A 21,704-nucleotide genomic window follows, 5' to 3' on the forward strand; every position below is an offset into this window, starting at 1 on the left:
ATTTTAATGAAAAATAAATATTTAAAAATATATTCTCTTATTAAAAGTATTTAACGATATATAAAATTTAAATTTTAAATAAATAATAATTATAGTTCAAAATTGGTATAGATAAATCTTGACGTAAAATTGTAACAATTGACATAAAAACTTATAAAGGTGGAATGACTAAATTTTAAATCTTAACGTAAATATGTGAGAGTTAACAAAATAAATTAATTAAGTAAAAAAATATAATTTTACTGAAAAATAAGTATTTATATTTATATTATTGGGATAAAAGTATGTAATGATATTCAAATTTTTATTTTAAATAAAATAAAAAGAAAAAATATAATTATAGTTAAAAGTTGCTATTGAAAATGTTTGGCGTAAAGTTGTAAGAATTGATGTAAAATCTTATAAAAATAAAATAAATAAATAAAATCTTAATGTAAATATATGAGAGTTATCGTAATAAATGATAATAATATTTTTTATTAATTAATTAAATAAATATAATTTTAATATTAAAAGAATAATATTCTTATATTTAAAGTAAAAAATTAAATTAAATTAAAAGTTAAATAACTTTAAAAATAAATTAAATAAATTTAAAAATTATCTATGTTGTTATCTTAAAATGAATAAATTTAAAAATTACATATATTATTTATCTGTTAACCTGTTAAACAAATTTTTATTATTTTTTAAAAATTTTATTTATTGACTTTACAGTAAGATTAGACTTATTGTAGTGTTCACCATTGTTATTGGCTGAATGCTTAACTTTGATCAAATGATTATCCTCTCAATTCAAACACAACCGTAGAAGTGGTTCCTTAAGTTGGAATAAGATCAAATGATAAGAAAGGAACAACAACATTACAGTGTTCAACATATGGTTGGGGGAATATACAAAGGAATCCCATGCAAACCCTGTGACTGCATTGAATGTGCCAGCTGAAGTCAAGTAACAACATTTAATAAGTTATGGGACGCATGCTTCAGAAAAAAATAGAGAAAAAGCTCTGAAATAATTCAACCACCCAGCAATTATCACATTCAAAAGCCAAATACTCTAAACAAGCAAAGGTCTCAAATTTCCTTCAAAAAAGGGTCCACGTGAAAAATCAACGTCGTTTTCGTCAAACAGTCAAATTTATATTGTTTTCTTAGCTTTCCTCATCCTTTTTACTCCTTTAAGTGATACATGTAGAGAGGAAGGCATAGATTTCATAATCCTTCACACAAGGAGACAAAAAGAAGTACGCAATTGATCGCATTTAACAAAAAAGTCAAAACCATATGCTATTTTTTGGATAGGCATTGACAGTTCCACATACCCCCCTACTCCTTTCCTTTCCCTTTCATTATTTTGAAAAATTTGATACTACGGAGTATCCAATGCTCCAATAGTATTATCATCTCTAATTATTTGGTCCAATGCCTCATGCCGTCCCTTTAGGGCTCTCTCCGTAAGTATTGTCGCTTATATAAGTAATGATTTCATATTTTATTATACTTTGTGGTGGTATTGATTATTTTAAGCAACTTTGCGGTTAAGTATTGTCACTGTTGTAAATTTAGTTTGGATAATGTAATTAGTGATAATTAGCCAATGCTATTAAAGCTTAGATAATACATGGTTTAGTTTGCTTCCACGAAATTCAGAACTAAAAAATTTGACAAATTTTGTATCCTCTTAATTCGAACTCATATTTTCCTTTTTATTCTTTTTTTCTTTGAGCCCAACCATCATTCAAACACAAAATTGAGTCAATTTTGTGTAAAAGGATTATTTGATGCGATGTCTTAGCTGTATTTACTATTCAACTCCAGATTTTAACAATCAAATCAAAAGGATTTTCCTTTGGAATCGAGGCCTTTAAAACTTTTCAGCTTACCAAAAAAAAAGAAATGCTGACTAATTATGTTTCGTACATATATCTCTAAATGCCCTTTTTACCCTTTTCCTCTTTTCCTCCGGATTTGAATTCGTATCTGAGAGGGGGCCACTCTTCCCCACACTTTCCTCTACCTGACAAACGAATAAAACCGTTAGGGGCAATCTCGCAATTACAATCAAATACCAGTGGCAAATGCAACCCGCGCCGAAATTTCAGAGGTTCCTTCGACATGATCTCGTCACCCGAAACCCTGTGCTCGAACTCCGATATCACTGCTCCTCACTACAAAGACAAAAATTCAAACCCAATTGACTCTTTTACCCTCTACCCACATCACCCAACTGTAGACTCCAGCCTCAAAATTTCCATTAAAGAAGAGGGATTGTTTCGTCAATAAATTTTAGAGACTGGCCTTAATATGTTTTTTGTTTTACTAATAATTTTCAGGAGCCCATAAATTCAAATTTCGGATCGTTACAAAACCTCGGCTCTATAAAACAAAAGCAAAAACAAAAACAAATAAACCCCAGGCCCAGAGTCCAGCTTCGGTGGCTTGTACCTAACGCTATGGATGTTGTCCTTTGTTCTTCGTTTTTATTTTTTCCGCTTTCTTGAGATAGAATTAATTTTGCTTTGAATGCTGCAGTGAGGCTGATCATTGCCGTCGTCAACTCAACCTTGCCGTTCCAAGATTTCTAGGGTCTAAAGCGACAATCAGTTTCAGGTTATCGGTGCAAATGACGGCGGTGTTTAGTTCTGTTTGGTTCAGGTGAAGTTAGAGCGGCATTTTAGAGAGAGAGAGAGAGAGAGAGAGAGAGGAGGGAGTGAGTTTTAGAGAGAGATATAGATGGAAGAGGAGATGGAGATGGATACGGAGATGGAGATAGAGCCAGTGTTCGAGGTTAGAGAGGTCGATCTTGAATACGAGTTTGATGCGGCTCGGTTCTTTGACTTCACGCGCGAGGAGTCGCCAGCGGAGGCCAGAGAAGCTGAACTCTGGCTTGAGTCGGCGCCGAGTTATCCTCCCTCTCGTCAGTTTCTCTGTATCCTAATAATGTTTGCTTCAAGCAAGAATTGTTTTACCATTAATTTTATTTTGTTTTTTGGTTTATTATCTTTTCTTCTCGTTTGATGGAAGAAAAATAAGCCGCAAAGATGGGTTTACTCTCTTTCTTAAGAGTTATATATCAATGACTGCCTATTCTTTTCTTTCCTTTGTTTCAAAATTTCGGAGACATTATTGTAAAAAAAAAGAAAGTTCCTTTTATTATCTGTCTTTTAAAAATCCTTTTTTCCCTCTAATCTTTCTTGGGAAATATATTTCTATCTACTAACCCCTTTTTTTCTTTTGGTTGTAGCTTTTGTGGCGAAGTTAGTTTTAAGGGAAGAGAGTCTCCTGGAAAATGTGAATACGTCTCCAAAATGTAAAGAAGTGGAAGATACTAGTACATTACTTGAAAATGATTCCGGTAATGTTATGGCGTTGGAATTTTCAGCTATGGGTCCTAATAACAGAGGTACAGTTAGCCTTGTTTAGCACCTTATTTGTGGTGCTTTTATTTCATTGAATCTTCTCTCTATGTAATTTTTAAGGCCAAATGCAGTAATTTAGCTGATGTTAAAGAGCCGTGGAGCTTGCTTCTGAAATTGAGACAGAATCTTTGAGACAAACCTGTGCTTGTGCAGGCAATTATACGAAGATTGGGCTTTAGTGTGGTCTGTTTTAGAGTTGTTGGTTAGACCTTTGATTAAAAGGATGGATGGATCACCCAAAACAATGAATAAGAAAAAGAAGATGATTTCTTTGGGAAGTCTAAAGGTTGTGCTGAACTGATATTATTGTTTTTAGGCATTGAAGGAACTAACAGAGGGATCTTCACCGATATACAGAAAGTTTTACAAAAAGCTTTGAATCAACCATTTCAATTAACTGCAGGTGAAGCTTTTTTATTACTTTTTTCTCCCTTTAGTGACGTATAGCTTTCTTATTGTTATAATTTTCCTTCTTTCCAGTATGTTCTAGTTAACCACAAACATTGTTTGAAGCATGCGTGCTTTCTATATAGTACCCACCTAGTTGCTTGAACTTAATAATCTCTATATAGTAATTTGTCATCTGTTATAGCTTTAACATGTCTCTAATCATTAATTTCAATGTTTCTTCCTATGTGTTTGCTCAGAAATTTTTTCTTTCGCTCCCTCAGGCTTTACAACTTACAATTACACGTCCAGCGATAAATTAAAAGATAAATCTAAGAGCGTGAAATCCGTAATTCCACGGAGCTCAACTCTTATGAAACCTACTGCCTGTCAGTTGGCAAAACAAAATCGGCCCCCTCAAGTTGCTGCATCTAGGTAATCCTTGGAAATGCTCTATCAATTTCTTTTTCATTGTAATTTCACAATCTAGTGTTCTCATAGATACAAAGAAAATCTTACCTCTTTGAAATGGCTACTTTCAGTTTCACATGTCTTTAAGTTTCTTGCACAAAGTAATGTAAAAGCATCCTAGTTTAGATAAGGGATGCTAAACTAAAATGTCTCAATACTTGATGTTTTCATCAAAGCCACATATATCAATCAAGGTCCACTTGACAAGATTAAGATCTCACCAGCACAATGTGAAAGTCTATACCAGGCTCACACATACTCTATTACTAATTGTAATGGCTCCGGTTCAAGCACCATTAGTCCAACAACATTTTGAGCTTAAATCATGTGGCCTCTAAAGCTTAAGTTCAAGTTGTTAGCAGTGAATGACTTAAATCCTTATATAGGTTTTAACATTTGCATTCACACTCAATGTGGGATGGTATATCACAATGATTACAATCTTTCTATTCAGTTTTCTATTACTTCATTTCTTTAAATGTAGATTTCAGAAGCAACAGCTGCTAAACAGTGACAGAAGCCTAGGTAATTCTTCTGTGGTTGAAAGTCAAGCTGCCAAGAGGCAGAAGCTAGAGGGAGGTCTCTCGCGAAAGGTACATGAGTTTGTAAAATTTCCTGTACTCCCACTATGCTTGGCTCATATGTATTGAACATCTTCAGTTTTTCAAGTACAATCTGAAAGTGGATGTTAGGTTTTTCAAGTACAATCTGAAAGTGGTTTTTATGTTGATGAAAGAACCTTTTCTTTTTAATGTTCACAAGCTGGCAACTAATAACTACATGGGTGAACACAAAGTGCTCTAATGGGTTGTCTTTTCTTATATTTTTTTTGAAAAGCAGTGTCTTTTCTTATATGAACCTGTTAAAACTTAGAGTAGGGACAAACTAGAGGTTGAATATACCAGCTCACCTTTTTGGCTTCTGTCTTCACTCTTCCATCTCCACTTTAGACTTAAGATTTAAGTCTGTTACTACAATGGTTGAGTTGCATTATTTATCAAATAAGCTTCTGGTTTGGGCTCAACATTTGTTCTGCATGGCAGGTTGCTGATGTGAAGCAGCAAACTAATTTGATTCATAAGGCACCTAAAAAGGTACACCCTTGAAGTATGTTTAGATTTTTGAAGTGCGTTTGGATCTTAACCTGTCTTGAGTCGTTAACTAGCTGCGCTTTTCTTTGTGGTTATGCAGGAGGGAACTGTAGATAGAAACTCCATCCATACCAGGCTGAAGCTTACCATTCCAAAGGAACCTGAGCTTGAAACAGCGCACAGGGCTCAAAGAATACGGTTAGTTTCAGGTCCCTATTTCTTTACATGTTGAGGTGTAGAGTAAAAGTATTGTTAACAAGCCGTTGGTGGAATGATGTCTTCATTTCAGGCCTAAGAATGGTACAGAACAAGAGCATGTTACATCTGTCACACACAGATTCAAAGCACGCCCATTGAATAGAAAAGTTGGTACTTATGATGTGACGAAAGATACTTTTTGTAAAGTTGATTTTGTTGTGCTTCCCACCTCTCAAGCATATGTTTATCATTTGCAGATTCTTGAGGCCCCTTCATTGCCCCTTCCAAAGAAGAGCATTCCAAAGTTGCCACAGTTTCAAGTAAGTCATGGACTGTAGTTTCTTGCTTGTTCCTGGACTAAAAGCATTTTGTGGAAGCATCATAACAAGCAATGATTTTAGCAAAATTGAGGATTCTTGCATTCCATATGTAAGTTCAGATTTCTGTTTCATTGCTCCTCAGGAATTTCGCCTGAAGACATCGGAAAGGGCTGTGCAACTCTCATCAGCTGTACCATCCTCATTCCAAAGCAATGATGCTGACAAGGTTAGCTGTTGGTTTTATTGAATATTTAGCATTAGAATATTTTTATGTATCATCTTACTTTGAGCTTTGTCATCAATCCGCCTTGTTCCTTATCGTAAAATTGATGTTGATGCAGGGGTCTGAGAAACCTGGTACAATTTTTGCTACTGGCAATGGAACTAGAGAACCCAGAAGGTAAATATTTTGTATGTTAAATATCTAGAAAATGTAGTTTTGTGCAGAATATATACTATATATGCATCTATGCAAGTATGCATTTTTTCTTGTGCTAATTCTTCTGTATGGAACCCTTTGTCTTTGTTAATATGAAATTTGAATTAAATCTGAGAAAAGGAATGACTTTGGAATTGTCCCTACTTTGCTTAGAGCAAGTGCCATGGTTGCCACTGGGCAGGATGTGTGTGACATAAAGTACAACTTCAAAGCTCGTCCTTTGAATAAGAAGGTAAGCAAATAACAAATAATATGCACATATCATTTGCTGAAAATCTTGTGCTAGATATCAACCATTCCTAATGAGTATCTGGATGCAGATATTTTCCCATAAGGGGGATATCGGTGTTTTCCGAAATATCAAGAGGGAAACCACAGTGCCAATGGTAAGAGTATGGAAGATCTGAGTCTATTATAAATTGATTGTTGGCCTGAATTCTTTGAGATGATATTGTGCTTTGTCTACCAAACAGGAGTTTAATTTCCATGCGGAGAAGAGGGTTCAGCAAACTCCACCTGTAGAACTTTTTAGTAAGGTAAACCTTAATAAATATGTCCCAATTCTGCTGTAATCCATATTCCACCTTTTCTATTTCCAATTAACATTATATGGCATCTAATAATGCAATTGCAGTGTTTGATCTTTTTTAGGTCTTACTGTTTGCATGGCATATTTTTGTTAATGCTCTATTTTTATGCCAGCTGTCTCTGACATCTGAACTACAACCAAGCAATGGATCTCAGATCAAGTTGCCCCGTCCTACCTTTACATCTACCAAGGTTCTCCTAGTTTTTTAACTTTATTATATCAGATACTTTTGAATTTTGAATTTTTTTAGTATGCTCTTGATGTAATTGTTCTTTGGTATAAGGGCTCAAAAGAAAATAGATGGACTTCTTTCCAACCAGAACATGAGGTAAGCTTCAGAATTAAGTTTGATTAGCATCTTCTGGCACCTTATTCCTTCTCTCCCTCCCTCCCCCTTCCTCTTTTGCTGGGTCATGTTACCAATTCTTTGAAATTCTAATATAGGCTTTTTAATTCTTCCTATGAAGTAATGCTTTCCATTATGTTGTAGATGAGGAATTTGACAAAGGAGAAACCTCATGTGTTTGGCGGAAAGAACATTCAGTGTGGGAACGATGGTTGCATCACTGAAGTTGGTAATCAATTGAGCACGAGGTATGTCAGCAAAGACGATTGTTAATGCAATATCGTTTTTTCTTGTCCTTCTTAATTGTAAGTTTTCGAGAAGAATAACCTTACATGGAACCGTCAGGAGCTTGGGCATTCGCTGAAAGTAAAAGCAGCAGTCCCAGATGGTTTACCTCATGGACATCCAACTCAAGATTCTGCTGTTGTTCTGGAATTTTGACAGATCAACACTCAACAATTGCACAAATTTCATCAACAAACGTAGGGTTTTGCTGTATATGGAATCTGTGGATATCCACTTTACTAAGAATCAATCTTTACCTTCAAAGAAACTGACATGTTAAATGAACTTTCGTGCTCCCATACTTTTGGGTCACAAGTCCATAATACAATAAAAATGTTACACATGTTGTATAGCCGATCAAGCCCTCATACCATTTCTTTAGGACTTCATTTTTGTCGCATTACCATTAATTTAATGGCCAGTGCTCAAGTCAAATTCAATCTAGTTGGATGGCTAGGCCGCTAGGATATCAGAGCTATAACTATTTATGAATTGACGTAATCTTTGTAGTACTAATCTAAAATATATAATCCATGGATTCATTGCCTGTTTACATTTCATATATTGAATGTGTCCTTTAAACCAAGGTCCAGGAAAAGATAGATTTTCAGCTACAATCATGAAATCCTAGCATCTTGACTGCTGTGCCAGTCTCATGCTTTTAACTATATATTAAGTCAGCTTCTACTTTCTGCATGTGTCCAGATTGCATCTACTCTCTGCATGTGTCCAGATTGCAGCTCGTATGCTCTTTCATTCTCCCCATTGTATTCTTTGTCCACAGAGTTGTTCTTTGTTAAAGCCTGTTTTGTCCAGCGCTTTATATCATAAGCCTTCTTGAAGGGCTTCTTCTCCTTTACATGTCTTATCTTTGTTATTGCTATGGCGAGATCATTTGGAAACAATGTCTGCCAAACAAAGGCGTGAAGAAGGGTGGACACCAATAATACAGACACCATGGCCGATGACATGAAAGAAAGAGAGAGAGCAAGCCCCTTGCTTAAAAAAGAAGGAACCTGTTCCGCATACTTGATTGTCGCCACTGATGCGGTTGTCATTGGGAAGGTGTACGACCACCATGCCACAGAGAACCTGCAAAGTCATTGAATTACAGATTAAGAGTAAATTAAAATATATCCTCTGATCGAGGAGAACCTATGACACTGATAGTGATCAAGAATTCGCTTACCTGAATCCTGTAAAGAAGTTGATCCGCACGACTAGTGAAACATAGAGGAACAATGCAATGAAAAAGCATGTCCTTGAGCAACCATCAAACTCACCATAAATACTTCCCCAAGCAATACTTGCAGCAGATGGAGCTGCAATAAACATGGAGTAGACGGGGTGAAGCTCTTTAGGCAATGCTTCACTTGTTGGCAATCTCTGATACAGTGTTACAAACAGCACAAGATAATGTGCAAAGCCAACAGACCACAAAAACTTTGCAGCTTCCGTCCATCCCACCTTTGATGCTAAGATTGCCCCAACAAAATTTCCGACTACAGAAAGATGGGAAGATGGATTTGCTACCTTGCAAAGACGCCTCTTACCCCCTGAAAGCCATTGACCATAAATTTTGAGCTCGAGAAAGAAATAAGGTCCCATGAAAGCACACCAAATGGCAGGGTGCAGTTTTGCAGGTGCTAGCATCGGCGGTACACCAATGGCAAGGAACATGCACACAACCCAGGGGGCAAAAAAGAAATTGACTCTGACAGGATGGAAGTATTCTCTTTTGACAGCTTCAAAGTAGTAAATACATTTGAGCAAGTAGGTGATGGAAACTGAGACTAGCACCGCCAGGGCTAATATCCAAAGGAAAAGGTTGATGAATGGTGTAACGTGGAGAAACTTGGTAGCTGGGCTAGTTGACAGGGCACGCCATAGAACAGCTTGGCTGCTAAGTCCAAGACAAATACCAAAGCAACCAATTGGGAAACGAAGGAGAAAGGGCCATATCTCATCTTTTGGGAGGAGAATGTCCTCGTAGTCCTGCAGCAAATAAGAGCACAAAAATGAAAGTGAAGAAACCCTAGACCATGAATGGAAAAAATCTACTTGAGCAGATCAAATTCATGGCATACATACATATTAACTTTAGCATGTTACCTTCACTTGATCTAATTCAGGTCCTCTGAGAGCAGCGAAGTATCTTCCAGCTGGAACACTATTGTTAACAGACTCATCAAGACCATTAGCACCTTCAGTTCTTTGGGACTCTGTCTCTCTCTCTTTTCTTGCAGGCAACAGAGAATTCTGCTTACTGAGAGTCGACTTGGTCCTGAAGATGTCAAAGTCTCCTTTCCTTGCTTCTCCACCAACCCTAGTAGCGGAATCAAAACCTCCGAAACTACGACCACTTCTCTGGAGAACCTTTCTCTCGTCTTTGGCCTTAGCCTCCCTATCCAACACGGAAAACCCTGTCTCTAATGACACTTGCCTACTAAAACTCCTTTGTGGCCTCTTCAATTCTCGAAGTTTAACAGGCTTGTGCAAACCCTTTTTCACCACTCTATCTTCCATTTTGCTCACTCCTTCGTCTTCTTCTTCTTCCTCTGGTAAAACTTCATGGATATCAACAAAATGAGTTTGAAAGGATTTACTAGAAGTTGCTCCCTTGTCCATTTTGTTTCTTCCTCCAAGATTCAACCAAAAAAAACAAGCAACTCGAAGTTTGTAATTCTTGTAGAATCATGCAAGTTATAGTTTTCATATTGTTTCCTTTTCAAGGCATCACGAAAAAGTGGAAGAAAGGTGCAGCTTCTCTAGATGGTTGGATTGATGTTTGGTTGATGAAATGGGAACCAATGCTTTCTTATGGAAAAAGTTCGGTTGCATGGGGAGATTTCTCGTGAAATCGTGAAAAATTTTTTGTGGCTCGGTTTTGCAAGTGGTAAAATTATTGAACCCAAATAACTTGGATGAAAAGAAAAGAGAGGACTGTTCCATACAGTGAGAAAGAGAGAGTTTGCCAACTCCTCACGGGGGCTCAAGAGGAAGAGAGATAACGGGATTTGATATCTTTGAATGAGTAACAATGAACGATTGAATGTCAACTGCTATATGTTGCTGTAACATTGAACCATTGCCATTTGATTGTCAAGAAAATTTAATACATACGAGGAACTTTTGACACTCTTTTTTTGTTGTCGATAATCATAGGAATCGATAGAAATGTCTTTTGTTAAAACTTTAGAAATACTTTTTATTTAAAAAACAAAGTATTACAGAAAATGTGTGATCATAGTTTATATTTAGAGTACTTTTCATAAATGAGCCTGAGACATAAGACGTTTTTAAGAATGATCATCCCTATAATTTTAACTATTTTTAGTCAAGAAAAAAAAATTAGTCAAAATTATCCTTAATAAAACCAACCCATTCGTTAGGCTCCGCACCTCAACCCGAAACCTATTAACTGGTCAAGTATGTTTAGGTTTGTGTCTCAAACTGACTCATTTTTTGAGCTTTTCTCACCAGACTATTCATCTTTGGAGTATTCCTTACCAGAAAGAAAAATGTTTAAGCATTTTGGTATAGTTTTTGATATACGAAGAAAACCTGTGAGCATTTTGAGCATTTTTAAACATTTTAGAGTGATTTTTGATATATGAAGAAAAACTTTCGAATATTTTGAACATTCATATTTGTTAATTATGTTGTTAAATGGAATATGGTGTATTGTTTGAAGTTGTTGATCTTGTTAAATGAAATACAGTAGTTTTTGTGATTTTTGAGAATTACATGACTAGTTTTTAAGCATTTTGTGACTNTATTGCGTGACTTAGGTATTGCTTAAAAATCAATCACGCAATGTATAAAAACTAGTCATGTAATGCCTAAAACTAATTACGAATGACTAAAAACTAGTCACATGGTGATTAAGTCACGCAATATCTAAAAATCAGTAAACTCAATTTTTGGGTTCTATGAATAAACCAATAAACACAAGAATCTAAAACACAATTTTTTTTGCTAAGCCATGAAATTGTGCATTTCATAAAAGATAGGTTACAAAACTCCATAACCCTCCAAAGTAAGAGAAAATATATCCTTATCGAGAGGTCTTGCTCACTCTCCTTATACAAAAACAAAATATACCCTATTTACAAAATATTCCTTAAACAATTTTAACTCAAAATCCCTAGCAAATATACTTAACAATCATCCAAATCTCATACACAACAAAATCGTGAACCACCATAATCAAACATGCTTTAGCTGTTCTTTCTCCCTGAGCAAAATCACTGTTTGCAAAGAGCAAAATCGTTGTTCATCACCCTTAAGAATCCCAACATCCACCATCCAAAAAAATAAAACAAAATAAAAAAGAACTTGATGTCATCTCTGCGAATTGGATGGCGAGATAGACATATTTGAGCAGAGAGAGAAATCGAGATTTAATTTTAAAATTTTTATCTAGATGGCGGGAGAGAGAAAACTGAAACCATTTTAATTTGTTTGAAATTATTTAAAGAGTATTATTGTCAAGTCATATAAAAAATTGATCAAAAATAGTTAAAATTATAAAAACTGATATTTTTGAATTGAATTTACGAGAAAGGTTATTTCTCACAATTTTTTTTTATATTTATTTATTTGAAATTGAAGATAGATTCAAGGAACTTCTTTGTGTGTACATTGCACAAAACAAATTGCTTAGCATTAAGCTTCATTCCTTTTGGACGAATCAAACGTACAATATTGAGAGAAACAGTTGTCCACAGTGGAAAAAGGTCTTGAGAAATTGGTTCAGTACTCTTTAAAGCCCAATTATTGCACGGGTCACGGTGTTGTCGATGGTCCATAGCCTGCTAGAATTGCCCAAAGCTTATATTATAGTTATGACTGTTACAAAAGCAAACTGAAAGGGGATGATTGAGTTTGATCAAATAGGGAGGAAGAAATGGGAAATGCGGCCCAACCCCATTTACTGCAAAGAAGAAATCAATTCTAAATCTAAATTCTATTGATTATACTTTCTATTTTGGGGGGGGGTTTAGGGGAGGTGTGGGCCGGCAACAACATGGCAAAATCCTCGTATAATATTCACACACATGGCAGGCCATTGGTGCTTTTTGTCGAATGAAAAAGCATAAAATTACAATTACCATTTGAAACTGTCCTACAAAAAATCCTGTATGAACAGCTCCAAGAATATTAATATTCTAAACCTGTTTGATTCTTGAAGCTTTTGTACGCTCTTCCATATGTTTCCGTGTCATTTGACTGTGCCGACTTCAGCCGGATCACTTATGCTGAATTAACCACACGTGCATCAGAAACCTTATAAATAAGCTGCACTTTGAACGCTTTGCCGCAAGCATTTCCACAAGTTCATCCGAAGAACACGTACATCAACAGGAAACTAAAACACGGCTGCTTACTAAATTATGCAGTAATGGCCTTTTCCAAGATCTTCTTCATCATTGCTGTTGTTGCTTTCTCTGTAATTCATTCAAGTTTGGCCACTGAGTTTTTGGTTGGTGATGAGAGTGGATGGACCCTTGACTTTGATTACCAAGGTTGGGCAGCAGGAAAGGAATTTCGAGTTGGAGATAAACTTGGTAAACAAATTTACGTGTAAACTTGCAATTATTTCTTGATTCAGATGGTTTAAATATTTTTTCAATTATGTGACTACCAATAAACTAAACGAGTTTCTTGGTGCAGTTTTCAAGTATGCTTCGGGAGTTCACAATGTGCTTAGAGTTAATGGAACTGAATTCCAACAATGTGACGCAGCAGGCAATACTGTTCCCCTTACAACTGGAAATGATGTGATTACACTTGCCACCCCAGGAAGAAAATGGTACATTTGCGGTGTAGCCAGGCACTGCGCAGCCAGAAACATGAAGCTTAACATAACTGTGCTTGCTCAAGGAGACTCTCCTGCTTCTGCTCCCACTCCCAGTTCACCAACATCTGCTGCGAGAGGAAATGCTGCATCTAGCTTTTATGGAGGGATCGTGGTCATGGTTGGCTTTGTTGGGATGGTCCTTTTTTAACGTTGTAATGATGTTCTAGATTAATTCCTAGCGGTTAAACTGTTTCGAATGTTGGATTCTTGAGTTTGCTATTTTTTCAATTTGTTATCAGTTTGTGAGACTTGGTTTGTTATAATTATATTAAGTCATTATCTTCTTCTATCAATAGACCTTTACTACTTCTTCCAGCTTCCATCTCTTAATTTACAGATAAAAAAAATTTATTCTTAAGTGATTCTCTGGCTAGTTCTTTAGAGGACAACGTAAAACCAAAGCTTTCTCAGGAACTAAATACTACTGGATTACACTTCAGACGGAGTTGCTCAGGCATTCCTCATTTCTCATTAAGCCAAAAGTGGAGACCAGTTTTTCTTTTAAATAGGATGATATTCTCTTGGGCTTCTTAAGCAGAGAAAATTGTGAACGCCTTGGATAAAAAGATCCAACGAAAACGCAGCCCAACCCACAAAAGTTTTTTAAACTGATGTGCATGTCGAGAATTTGTGATTGTTCAGCCCATTTTGAAGGTTAAGGTCAAGCCGAGATCAATGGAACATGCCTTTGACAATGAATTATCACCAATTTATGAGGACACCAAACATGGAAAGGGAGTCGCCATCGCCAATTCTACTGACTGACATCAGATATGCAGTTAATTCCTCAAATCAGCACCTCAGGTATACCTCGTGAATTTGTCAAATCTAGCTATGATCATAAACTTAGACAAGTTCAGCAATTTAAATATTTGATGAAGTCTCAATTATTTAAAACTCTGATTATGACAGATGAAAATGGAATCCCATTTTCAGAATAGAGTATAAACCCAAGAGAAAATTCCAAACTGCTGCAGTAACACGTTAAGGAGGCCCCGAAATCTCCAATTTAAATATGGCTAGAAATTTGCACGCACCAAATCCACTCAGCCGGCCAGGTTGCTAAACATGGAAAATGTATTGTCTTTTTTGGCCTTTTTGTTCCAACGTTCGTCAAGCTGCATTTACTCACAAGCATCAAAAGCGTTTACACCCTCCCTCCAAATAAAATTATAAGACCTAACGTCATGATTATATCAGAGTCATGGAGACGTGACTGGAATTGTTCAGGACAGTTAGTCACATGCTCTGCAGTCTAGAAAAGGAGCCCACAATGTTTTACGGAGTGGGTGCAATCGACTCTTTTACAGTACGTGTTGCACATGCTGTAACCAAGGCTTCTCCAACAGCCAGTAGTGACGCGAACATGATCACCCTTACAACACCAGAATAAGAAAATTTGCGGTGCTGACAGACTTCTGAAAGTGCGGATGCCAGAAGCTAGCAATTGCCTGGTCGGTCTCCTCAATCGAAGCTTTTGTTATACATAAAAAGCACTATGGCTAGGTGAAAGTGGAACCAAGGTCCAAGGATTTTTGGCCAAATGTAAGTCTCCTCCACCCACCCCCACAATCAGCTGAATAAATCCAAATGGCTGAGATCACCAACATTTTTATTTAGTCTCCAAGATAGACAGGTGATTCAGAATTTAACCCAGACAGCAGCAGCAAACCAATGCCAAATGGAGTATAATTGCAGCATTTGGCCTTTCCATTTTTTCTTATGAATAGTTGATTAAAAGCAACATGTCATCTTTGCATGTACTTGGCTCGCAAGTCGTCAGCATTATATTGTATTTTATGCAAAGCCTTTGATCATACGGAACAAGGGAACAAAGAAATCCATTTAACAACCCCAATTACAGTTTTTTATTTAATAAGAATATTTTTTTTAATGCCATTTTATTTTTTTTCCTTCTTTTAAAATAATGCTCAAGTGTCTAATTGGCTGATTCATTCCGTTTTATTTCTCTCTCTTTTTTTTCCCCTTTTACCTAATGCCCAAGGGTCTAATTGGCTGGTTAATGCCATATTTTCCCCTTTTTTATTAATGATGCTTAAGGGTCTAATTGTCTGACATTAGATGACAAACGTCAGCTAATTAGCCTCTTAAGAGAATACTAAAAATAATATGTATATGATTGCTAGGCAGAGCCCTGTGTTGTTGGAATTGCCTTGTCCAAAGCCTCAACAGATACCCAACTTGACCGAGACAAGCCATATGTTGCATATACTACAGCAGTTGAACTCTTATTTTCTAGATCTTGCCTTTCAACCAACACAATAAATTTAAAGCTAGCGACCCCGAGAATAATGTTCCAACAACCACCAAAAGTTATGAGCAAACCTATGTCGTCCTTCCCTGATGCAACTTGCTGATTGGAGAATCCCAATCAAGCCAACACAGCAATGGGATATCTGTAAAACTTAGACCGCTATATGGATACGTAGCAAGCTACACCAAGGCAGCTGAATAGATGCCTCAGCATTAAACAGGACAGGGAATACATTGCCTTTCAGGGCTATTTTGTCGTTTTCAAGCTGAAGCAGATGAACACGCACCTGGTTCATATTTTATATGATTGTTCAGCTGATCAACCATTCAGACATTCACAGCCCCATTCCACGGAGTTTCCTAAATAAGACAGGGATTCGTGAATGGATTGACGTTGATTTGCCTTTCAAAACGTTCGGCTAGTAATACTGCAAATGGGATAGCTGTATCGTTCAAACTTACCAGCCAACAGCAGATAAGCTGAAAATTTTCAGCCTGTTGTTATAAAAGCTCACATTCACATCAAAGTCAGGAGGCTCCTTAATTATTTCACAAAGGAAAGGCATCCGCATGGTAAAGAATAATAGGACTACTCCAATTTCCGGACATTAGAAGTATAAGAGTTATGTCATACGGTTATTTCGTTCTTTTTCCCGTGCAACTTCAAGAGTATAAGCTGAAGCCACTAATCATATAACAGTTTGCGCATACCTCCAAAAGTTCATTCAGTTTTGTTACTTAATTAGACCTTTATTGAGCTAGAACTCTCTAATTGCCAAATGCCAGATTGCCAGTTGATAGAACATATAAATTCATGACAGAAAAAGTACTTGTGCAGAAGGATAAAACCAGGCTTTCAGCATCGTGCATTCTTCAACAGCTCAGCAAAAAGCTGCATTTTACTCGCTTGCTGCTAGTTTCCTGGAAGGGAAATATGGAATCTCGCCAAACCTTTGACACTGGAGTGGTTGTTAAAAAGATTCTAAAGTTATTCACAGTTTTATTGAAAGTAGCAACAAAAGTGAATGGTCAATGACCTCAAGCTTATCAAGAAATAGGCGCTAGGCAGATTTCATCATTCATCAATTTGATTTGAAGTTATCCCTTTTGTTTTCAACATCAAATTTAATACGGAAAAAGACAAGCTTGATGAGAAATGAATGTGAGGAATTGACAAATTAACATTGGATGGAAAAAATCCACATTGTAGATCACAAGATGAACTTTCAAATGGAATATACAAAAAAATTCTATTCAGATTCTCAGGACACCTGGAAAATGCACCAAAATTTCATTCTCAGGCAGTTGCATCATAGAACAAACTTGTTTTCTTCTAAAAACCCAATTCAAAGGATTAATTCCAAAAACAGAATACCAAAAAATCGAATTCTTTCAAACCCAAAAACAGGACCAAGGAATGTAAACCATGCATAGATTTAAGCTGCAAAACAATAACAAATTTCATGAACAGAAGACTAAAGTCAAGAATGCAACAGCAGGAGATATGTCCAACATATAGAAGCGGAAGAACTTTTTCTCCCAACTATAGCACAGAGAATGAATATTTGAATTGAGCCTTCTAGCTGTCCGTAAAGCAGCAAAACAATATATAAGATTACAAGCAGGGGAAAAGTGAAAGAGAGAATTTTATTCTCTTAAACCACCCCAATAACAAAAGAAAAAAGAGCATCTGACCCTTTTCCTTTTCCTCCATCGTCCTATACAATCCAATCACAATTTTCTTTAATCCAAATTCTCTTCTTTGATTCTTTCCCTCCATTAAAATCTAATCAAAAATAAAAAGCAAGAAATTATAGTGAATAATAATAATAAAAAAAAAGAGCCGCACCCGTGTTTGTGGCAATCAAAATGAATCCCATCCTTTCTTTTGAACTTATTCTCAGTGTGTTGTGACTTTAGATCTCTTCTTTGCCTCACTGTAAAGCACAACTCCCATAACTGTAACAGCGAATCCAGTCATCCCCATCACGGTCACCGGATTCCTGAAGATCATAACCGACACAAACGCTGCCACTGCAGCTTTGGCATTGCCCAAAACCTGCAAAGTAAGGGCACTTGTATGCTTGGTAACCAAAAAATTTGTCAAATTCACCAAATAAGCCACCGTAGCATTCCCTAGCAACAAGAAAATAATAAAAGAATCACTCCTAGCTTTCTCGAGTGTGACTCTTGCAACATTCCCTTCAATATATAGGGTAAATGGTAACAAAATCATTGCTGCCATAGGCGCCATATACAACAACAAGTTCATGGAATGTAGCTTCTCAGCTTCACTAGTCAACAAGATCCCTTGAACCACAGATTTCAAAGCACGACCAGCAGTAGAACCAATGCAAACCAAGAAGCCAAACAGGTTAAACAAAGGCTCACTATTGCTAGCCAAAACAATCCCAAAAACCACAGGCAAAAGCGCAAAATAAACCTCAGCAGATTCCTTCTTGCAAGTGATTAAGAAAGCGAAAATGGCAGTGAAAAAAGGGGTCGTCGCACCAATAGCTTGGTTAAACGACACCGGAATGTACCTTAACGAAGTGTTCCCACACACCACAGAGAAACAAAAAATACAACTCAAAGCAAAGATCTTGAAAAACTGCTTTCTTGACAAAATGTGTTGCCTTGGAACTATTTCAAGGAAGTTAATGGCTACGTAACTGTAACAAGCGCATGAGATCATGTGAAGCATAGTGAGAAAGATTGGATAACGGTAGCCATAAAAGCTGAGGAGATACTTGTTAAGTAAAAGGACCCCAATGTTGGACATGAACCATGAAGCAATGATCAGGGCAGTTAAAAGGTTAGGAGAGAGATGAGATCCAACGCTGTAAAAGCTATTTCTATCATCACCAGTTGGGGTTGCCGGAATGTCCAACACCTGGTGGTCGGCAGTGGCGGTTGAGTCCAATCTTGGGTTGCTCATCCTCCTTGTCGTCCATGTTTGCGCTTCCACCATTTGGGTTTTTTGGGATGACAGTGAAGATAGTAACTTTGAGCTCAGACTCAAACCTTTTTTTTTTTTTCTTTGGGTTTTCTCTTCCCTCTCCCCAAGAATCAGGACATGAGAAACAGAGAGAGAAAGAAAAGAAAGTTTTTTTTTTTTTCTTTTTTCTTTCCTTGTGTTTGTGGGGCTGGTTAGATCTGGAGGAGTGAAGAGAGGAGGTTATGTTCAGCGAGGTGATCTGATCAAAGGGTGGAGATTTAGATTTGGGAAAATGGAGAAATGGGAATCGTAGGATTGGAAGAAAGGGCAACGGAGGGAATAAAATAAAACATAAAAGTATTAATTGGATTTCCTCGTGAAAGGAGCTTAGATGTTTGGGGAGTGTCGGTAATGGATTCGCCAGCAAGACTCTGGTCTGAATCTGACCAAATTTCCTTTTTTATTTTATTCACTACTACAATTTATTACTAGTATTTAAGCTTTACTTTTACAGTATGACGAGTTTATTACCGTGTGTCCTTTATGGTAAAGTGACAAAATGCACAACGTATGTAACGATGTTACACGTGTGATTGTTGGCTTCACTATAATTTTTGATCCACGGTTTTACCTTGGGAAGTTAATTAAGGGTACCGTGTCAATAAAAAAAAACAAGTGGCAGTAACATTACAAGGAATATAAAATATCGATTTCATTAGTGACATTATAAAGAAACTCGTAACTTAGTAATATATAAAGTCTATAAATATAAATTCATGAATTCTTGGTATCTAATATTAGCACCAAGTATGTAATTTTTAATTAGATTGAGTATAATATTAGTTAGGATTATTAAACGGCCAATGATGGCAAGAGCATTTGATGTAAACCGCATTTTTAGATCATTGCGGTGAAAAAACATATAAAAGTAATTCAGGAATCAGAGCAGGCAGAAATAGTTTTTTGGGTTACCTGAAAATCTATAACTATTTTTATAGATTTGAGATTTTTTTATTTTAAAAAATTGATTATTTTAAATAAATATGGATAAATTTCACGTACATTTATTGTAATTTCAATTTCTCATATGATATTTTATCATTTTTCCCCAATTAGCACATTGTGAATATATTTTTTTTCCTCAATTAGTACTTTAGGGATAACTTTTGTTTCTATGGAGATTAAACTATTATTTTATTTAATAAAATTACTCAAATAACCTCAATTCAAACTTAACTTATTTATTCACATTTAAAGATGTTTTTGTAATTTTATTAAACAAACTTAAGAGCCTCATATTTTCTAGTGACAGAATTAGTAAAATTATCATAAAAGTGTTATTGAGAAAATATATATCTAAAATGTGATCATTGAAAAAAAATCACATAGTATTATGTGCGAAAAATTAAAATCACAAAAAAAAAGTTACTTTATAAATATTAGGTATATTGTTAGAAAATATGTCTTTGTAAAGTGGTGGTTATCTTACTAAGAAAATAAAATGGGCAATTCACCTCTATTTTGATGCTTAATTATGATTTGAAAAATAAAGGTTTTGAAATTGTTTAGTAACAGATAAAAGTGATTATTATCACATTATCATAAGTATGACTAGCCACTAGAAATCATAGATCATTTTCTCGTAACCATGTTATTCGAGTGACTTAAACAACAAGCAACTTAGTGTGTGCATAATAGTAGGGGTGGAACTAACTAATTATTATTGAGAAAGTCAAAGATGAAAAAAAAATAAAAATTAATATGTTGAACTTAATCAACAATTAAAAGATTTATAATAAATAATAATTTTATATAACAAGTAAATAAAAAATTAAAAAAAGAAAGGTTTATAATAATGTTTTAGGAAAAGTTATATTCAATGATATTTATTGAATTTAAAATCATCTATTATTAATTCTATACTGAAAAAACTAGTAACATATTTTTCAATATAAACAACTAAATTATTTATAAGAATCTCATTATCCATTTTATTCCAAAATCTTATTTTCATAATTTTCATTACTAAAAAGATTCTCTTTATAATTGTTACAGAAACAGAAAGTGTCAAAACAATACGAATTAATCTATCAAGCAAAATTAATAAAAAATAATATATTGATAAAATTTTAAATAACAATTAACAGTACAATACAATAACTTATATTTAATTTTTATAGATTAAAATTATAAAAAATAAAATCCACATAATAAAAAAAAAACATGATAATTAAAAGATATAACATATATAATAAAAAAAGAAGAAGAAGAACATAGTTGATGATTCGTTAAAATTAAAAAAAAATTATAGAAACTATGAACATATGAGTAAATAGAATAAAAAATATATATAATAAATAAAAATTATTTTATATTAATTATTAAATAAAAAATTATTTTGAAGAACATTAAAAGAAAAAACATATAAAAAAGTAAAGATTTTTGTTACGCTCCGCGCGTACGCATCGTATAAAAACTTCACCGAAAGACAATTAAGCAGCCTAAAGCAACTTTTCATAACTTCTCATAGTCTACGTTTGTAAAAAACATGGTACAAAAATAGAAAAAGAAAAAAGAAAAAAAGTAGGAGTTGATCAATAGTCCATGTGCGTAGGCTGATATAAGGCAAGGCCCATGCTTTTTGCCGTAGGTGGTCTAATCATAAGATTGATGTTAAACCTTCACGTCCAAGCATTTTAATGGGGCAAATCATTCTTGCTCTTTATCCTTCCAGGCACCTGTTGAAATTCTAGTATTCCATTTAAAGGTTGCTTTGAAAGCATATAAATAGTAATAAATATAGACCTTTTTCCATAAAAATTTGTTAATTTTCAAACTTGGTAAACCAAATAGCGCAGGAATTAAGTCACGGAGGGCATTAATTAATAAAATAAATAATCGAGAAAACAAACAGATAACCCCATATTTGATTTAGATGTGTTGGGCTTTGTTTGGTACCAGTGATCAATGTTGAATTTGGGAGCCCAAAATGTAGCATTTGGATGCAAAACTTTTCCAATTGGGTACCATTTTCTTGGACCCTGAAACTGTAAGAGTCCTGGCTGCACTCCTTTGGTTATA

The 21,704-nt window shown here is 35.2% G+C and overlaps 4 protein-coding genes across 6 annotated transcripts; 2 read left to right on the top strand and 2 right to left on the bottom strand.

Moving 5' to 3' along the window:
* On the top strand, positions 2,362–7,891 carry LOC18606394 (protein TPX2). Of its 2 annotated transcripts, XM_007039976.2 has the most exons (18): positions 2,367–2,920; positions 3,248–3,406; positions 3,739–3,825; positions 4,094–4,244; positions 4,765–4,873; positions 5,324–5,374; positions 5,472–5,569; positions 5,661–5,736; positions 5,827–5,889; positions 6,032–6,115; positions 6,231–6,289; positions 6,482–6,560; positions 6,649–6,714; positions 6,802–6,864; positions 7,031–7,108; positions 7,201–7,245; positions 7,408–7,511; positions 7,609–7,891. In XM_007039976.2, exons 1-18 carry the CDS (start codon positions 2,737–2,739, stop codon positions 7,625–7,627), a joined length of 1,575 nt encoding a protein of 524 aa, XP_007040038.1. In that variant the 5' UTR covers positions 2,367–2,736; the 3' UTR covers positions 7,628–7,891. The 2 variants fall into 2 exon arrangements, with proteins under 2 accessions (XP_017973927.1, XP_007040038.1); XM_018118438.1 differs by lacking the exon at positions 7,609–7,891 and having other exon boundaries at positions 2,362–2,920; positions 7,211–7,245.
* Positions 8,072–10,456, bottom strand: LOC18606395 (guard cell S-type anion channel SLAC1). Its single transcript, XM_007039978.2, has 3 exons — positions 9,661–10,456; positions 8,738–9,543; positions 8,072–8,640 (listed from the first exon to the last, which is right to left on the bottom strand). The coding sequence occupies exons 1-3, from the start codon at positions 10,174–10,176 to the stop codon at positions 8,226–8,228; spliced, it is 1,737 nt and encodes a 578-aa protein (XP_007040040.2). The 5' UTR covers positions 10,177–10,456; the 3' UTR covers positions 8,072–8,225.
* Positions 12,905–14,176, top strand: LOC18606396 (chemocyanin). Its single transcript, XM_018117139.1, has 3 exons — positions 12,905–13,118; positions 13,225–13,547; positions 14,054–14,176. Exons 1-3 carry the CDS (start codon positions 12,953–12,955, stop codon positions 14,174–14,176), a joined length of 612 nt encoding a protein of 203 aa, XP_017972628.1. The 5' UTR covers positions 12,905–12,952.
* Positions 16,363–19,041, bottom strand: LOC18606398 (probable sugar phosphate/phosphate translocator At1g12500). Of its 2 annotated transcripts, XR_001927273.1 has the most exons (2): positions 17,535–19,041; positions 16,363–16,644 (listed from the first exon to the last, which is right to left on the bottom strand). XR_001927273.1 is itself a non-coding variant. In XM_018118476.1 (1 exon), exon 1 carries the CDS (start codon positions 18,654–18,656, stop codon positions 17,586–17,588), a length of 1,071 nt encoding a protein of 356 aa, XP_017973965.1. In that variant the 5' UTR covers positions 18,657–19,041; the 3' UTR covers positions 17,104–17,585. The 2 variants fall into 2 exon arrangements, 1 of the variants encoding a protein (XP_017973965.1); XM_018118476.1 differs by lacking the exon at positions 16,363–16,644 and having other exon boundaries at positions 17,104–19,041.

This window comes from Theobroma cacao, chromosome 3, assembly GCF_000208745.1.
Source record: "Theobroma cacao cultivar B97-61/B2 chromosome 3, Criollo_cocoa_genome_V2, whole genome shotgun sequence".
In the NCBI taxonomy this organism is placed as follows: Eukaryota; Viridiplantae; Streptophyta; class Magnoliopsida; order Malvales; family Malvaceae; genus Theobroma; species Theobroma cacao.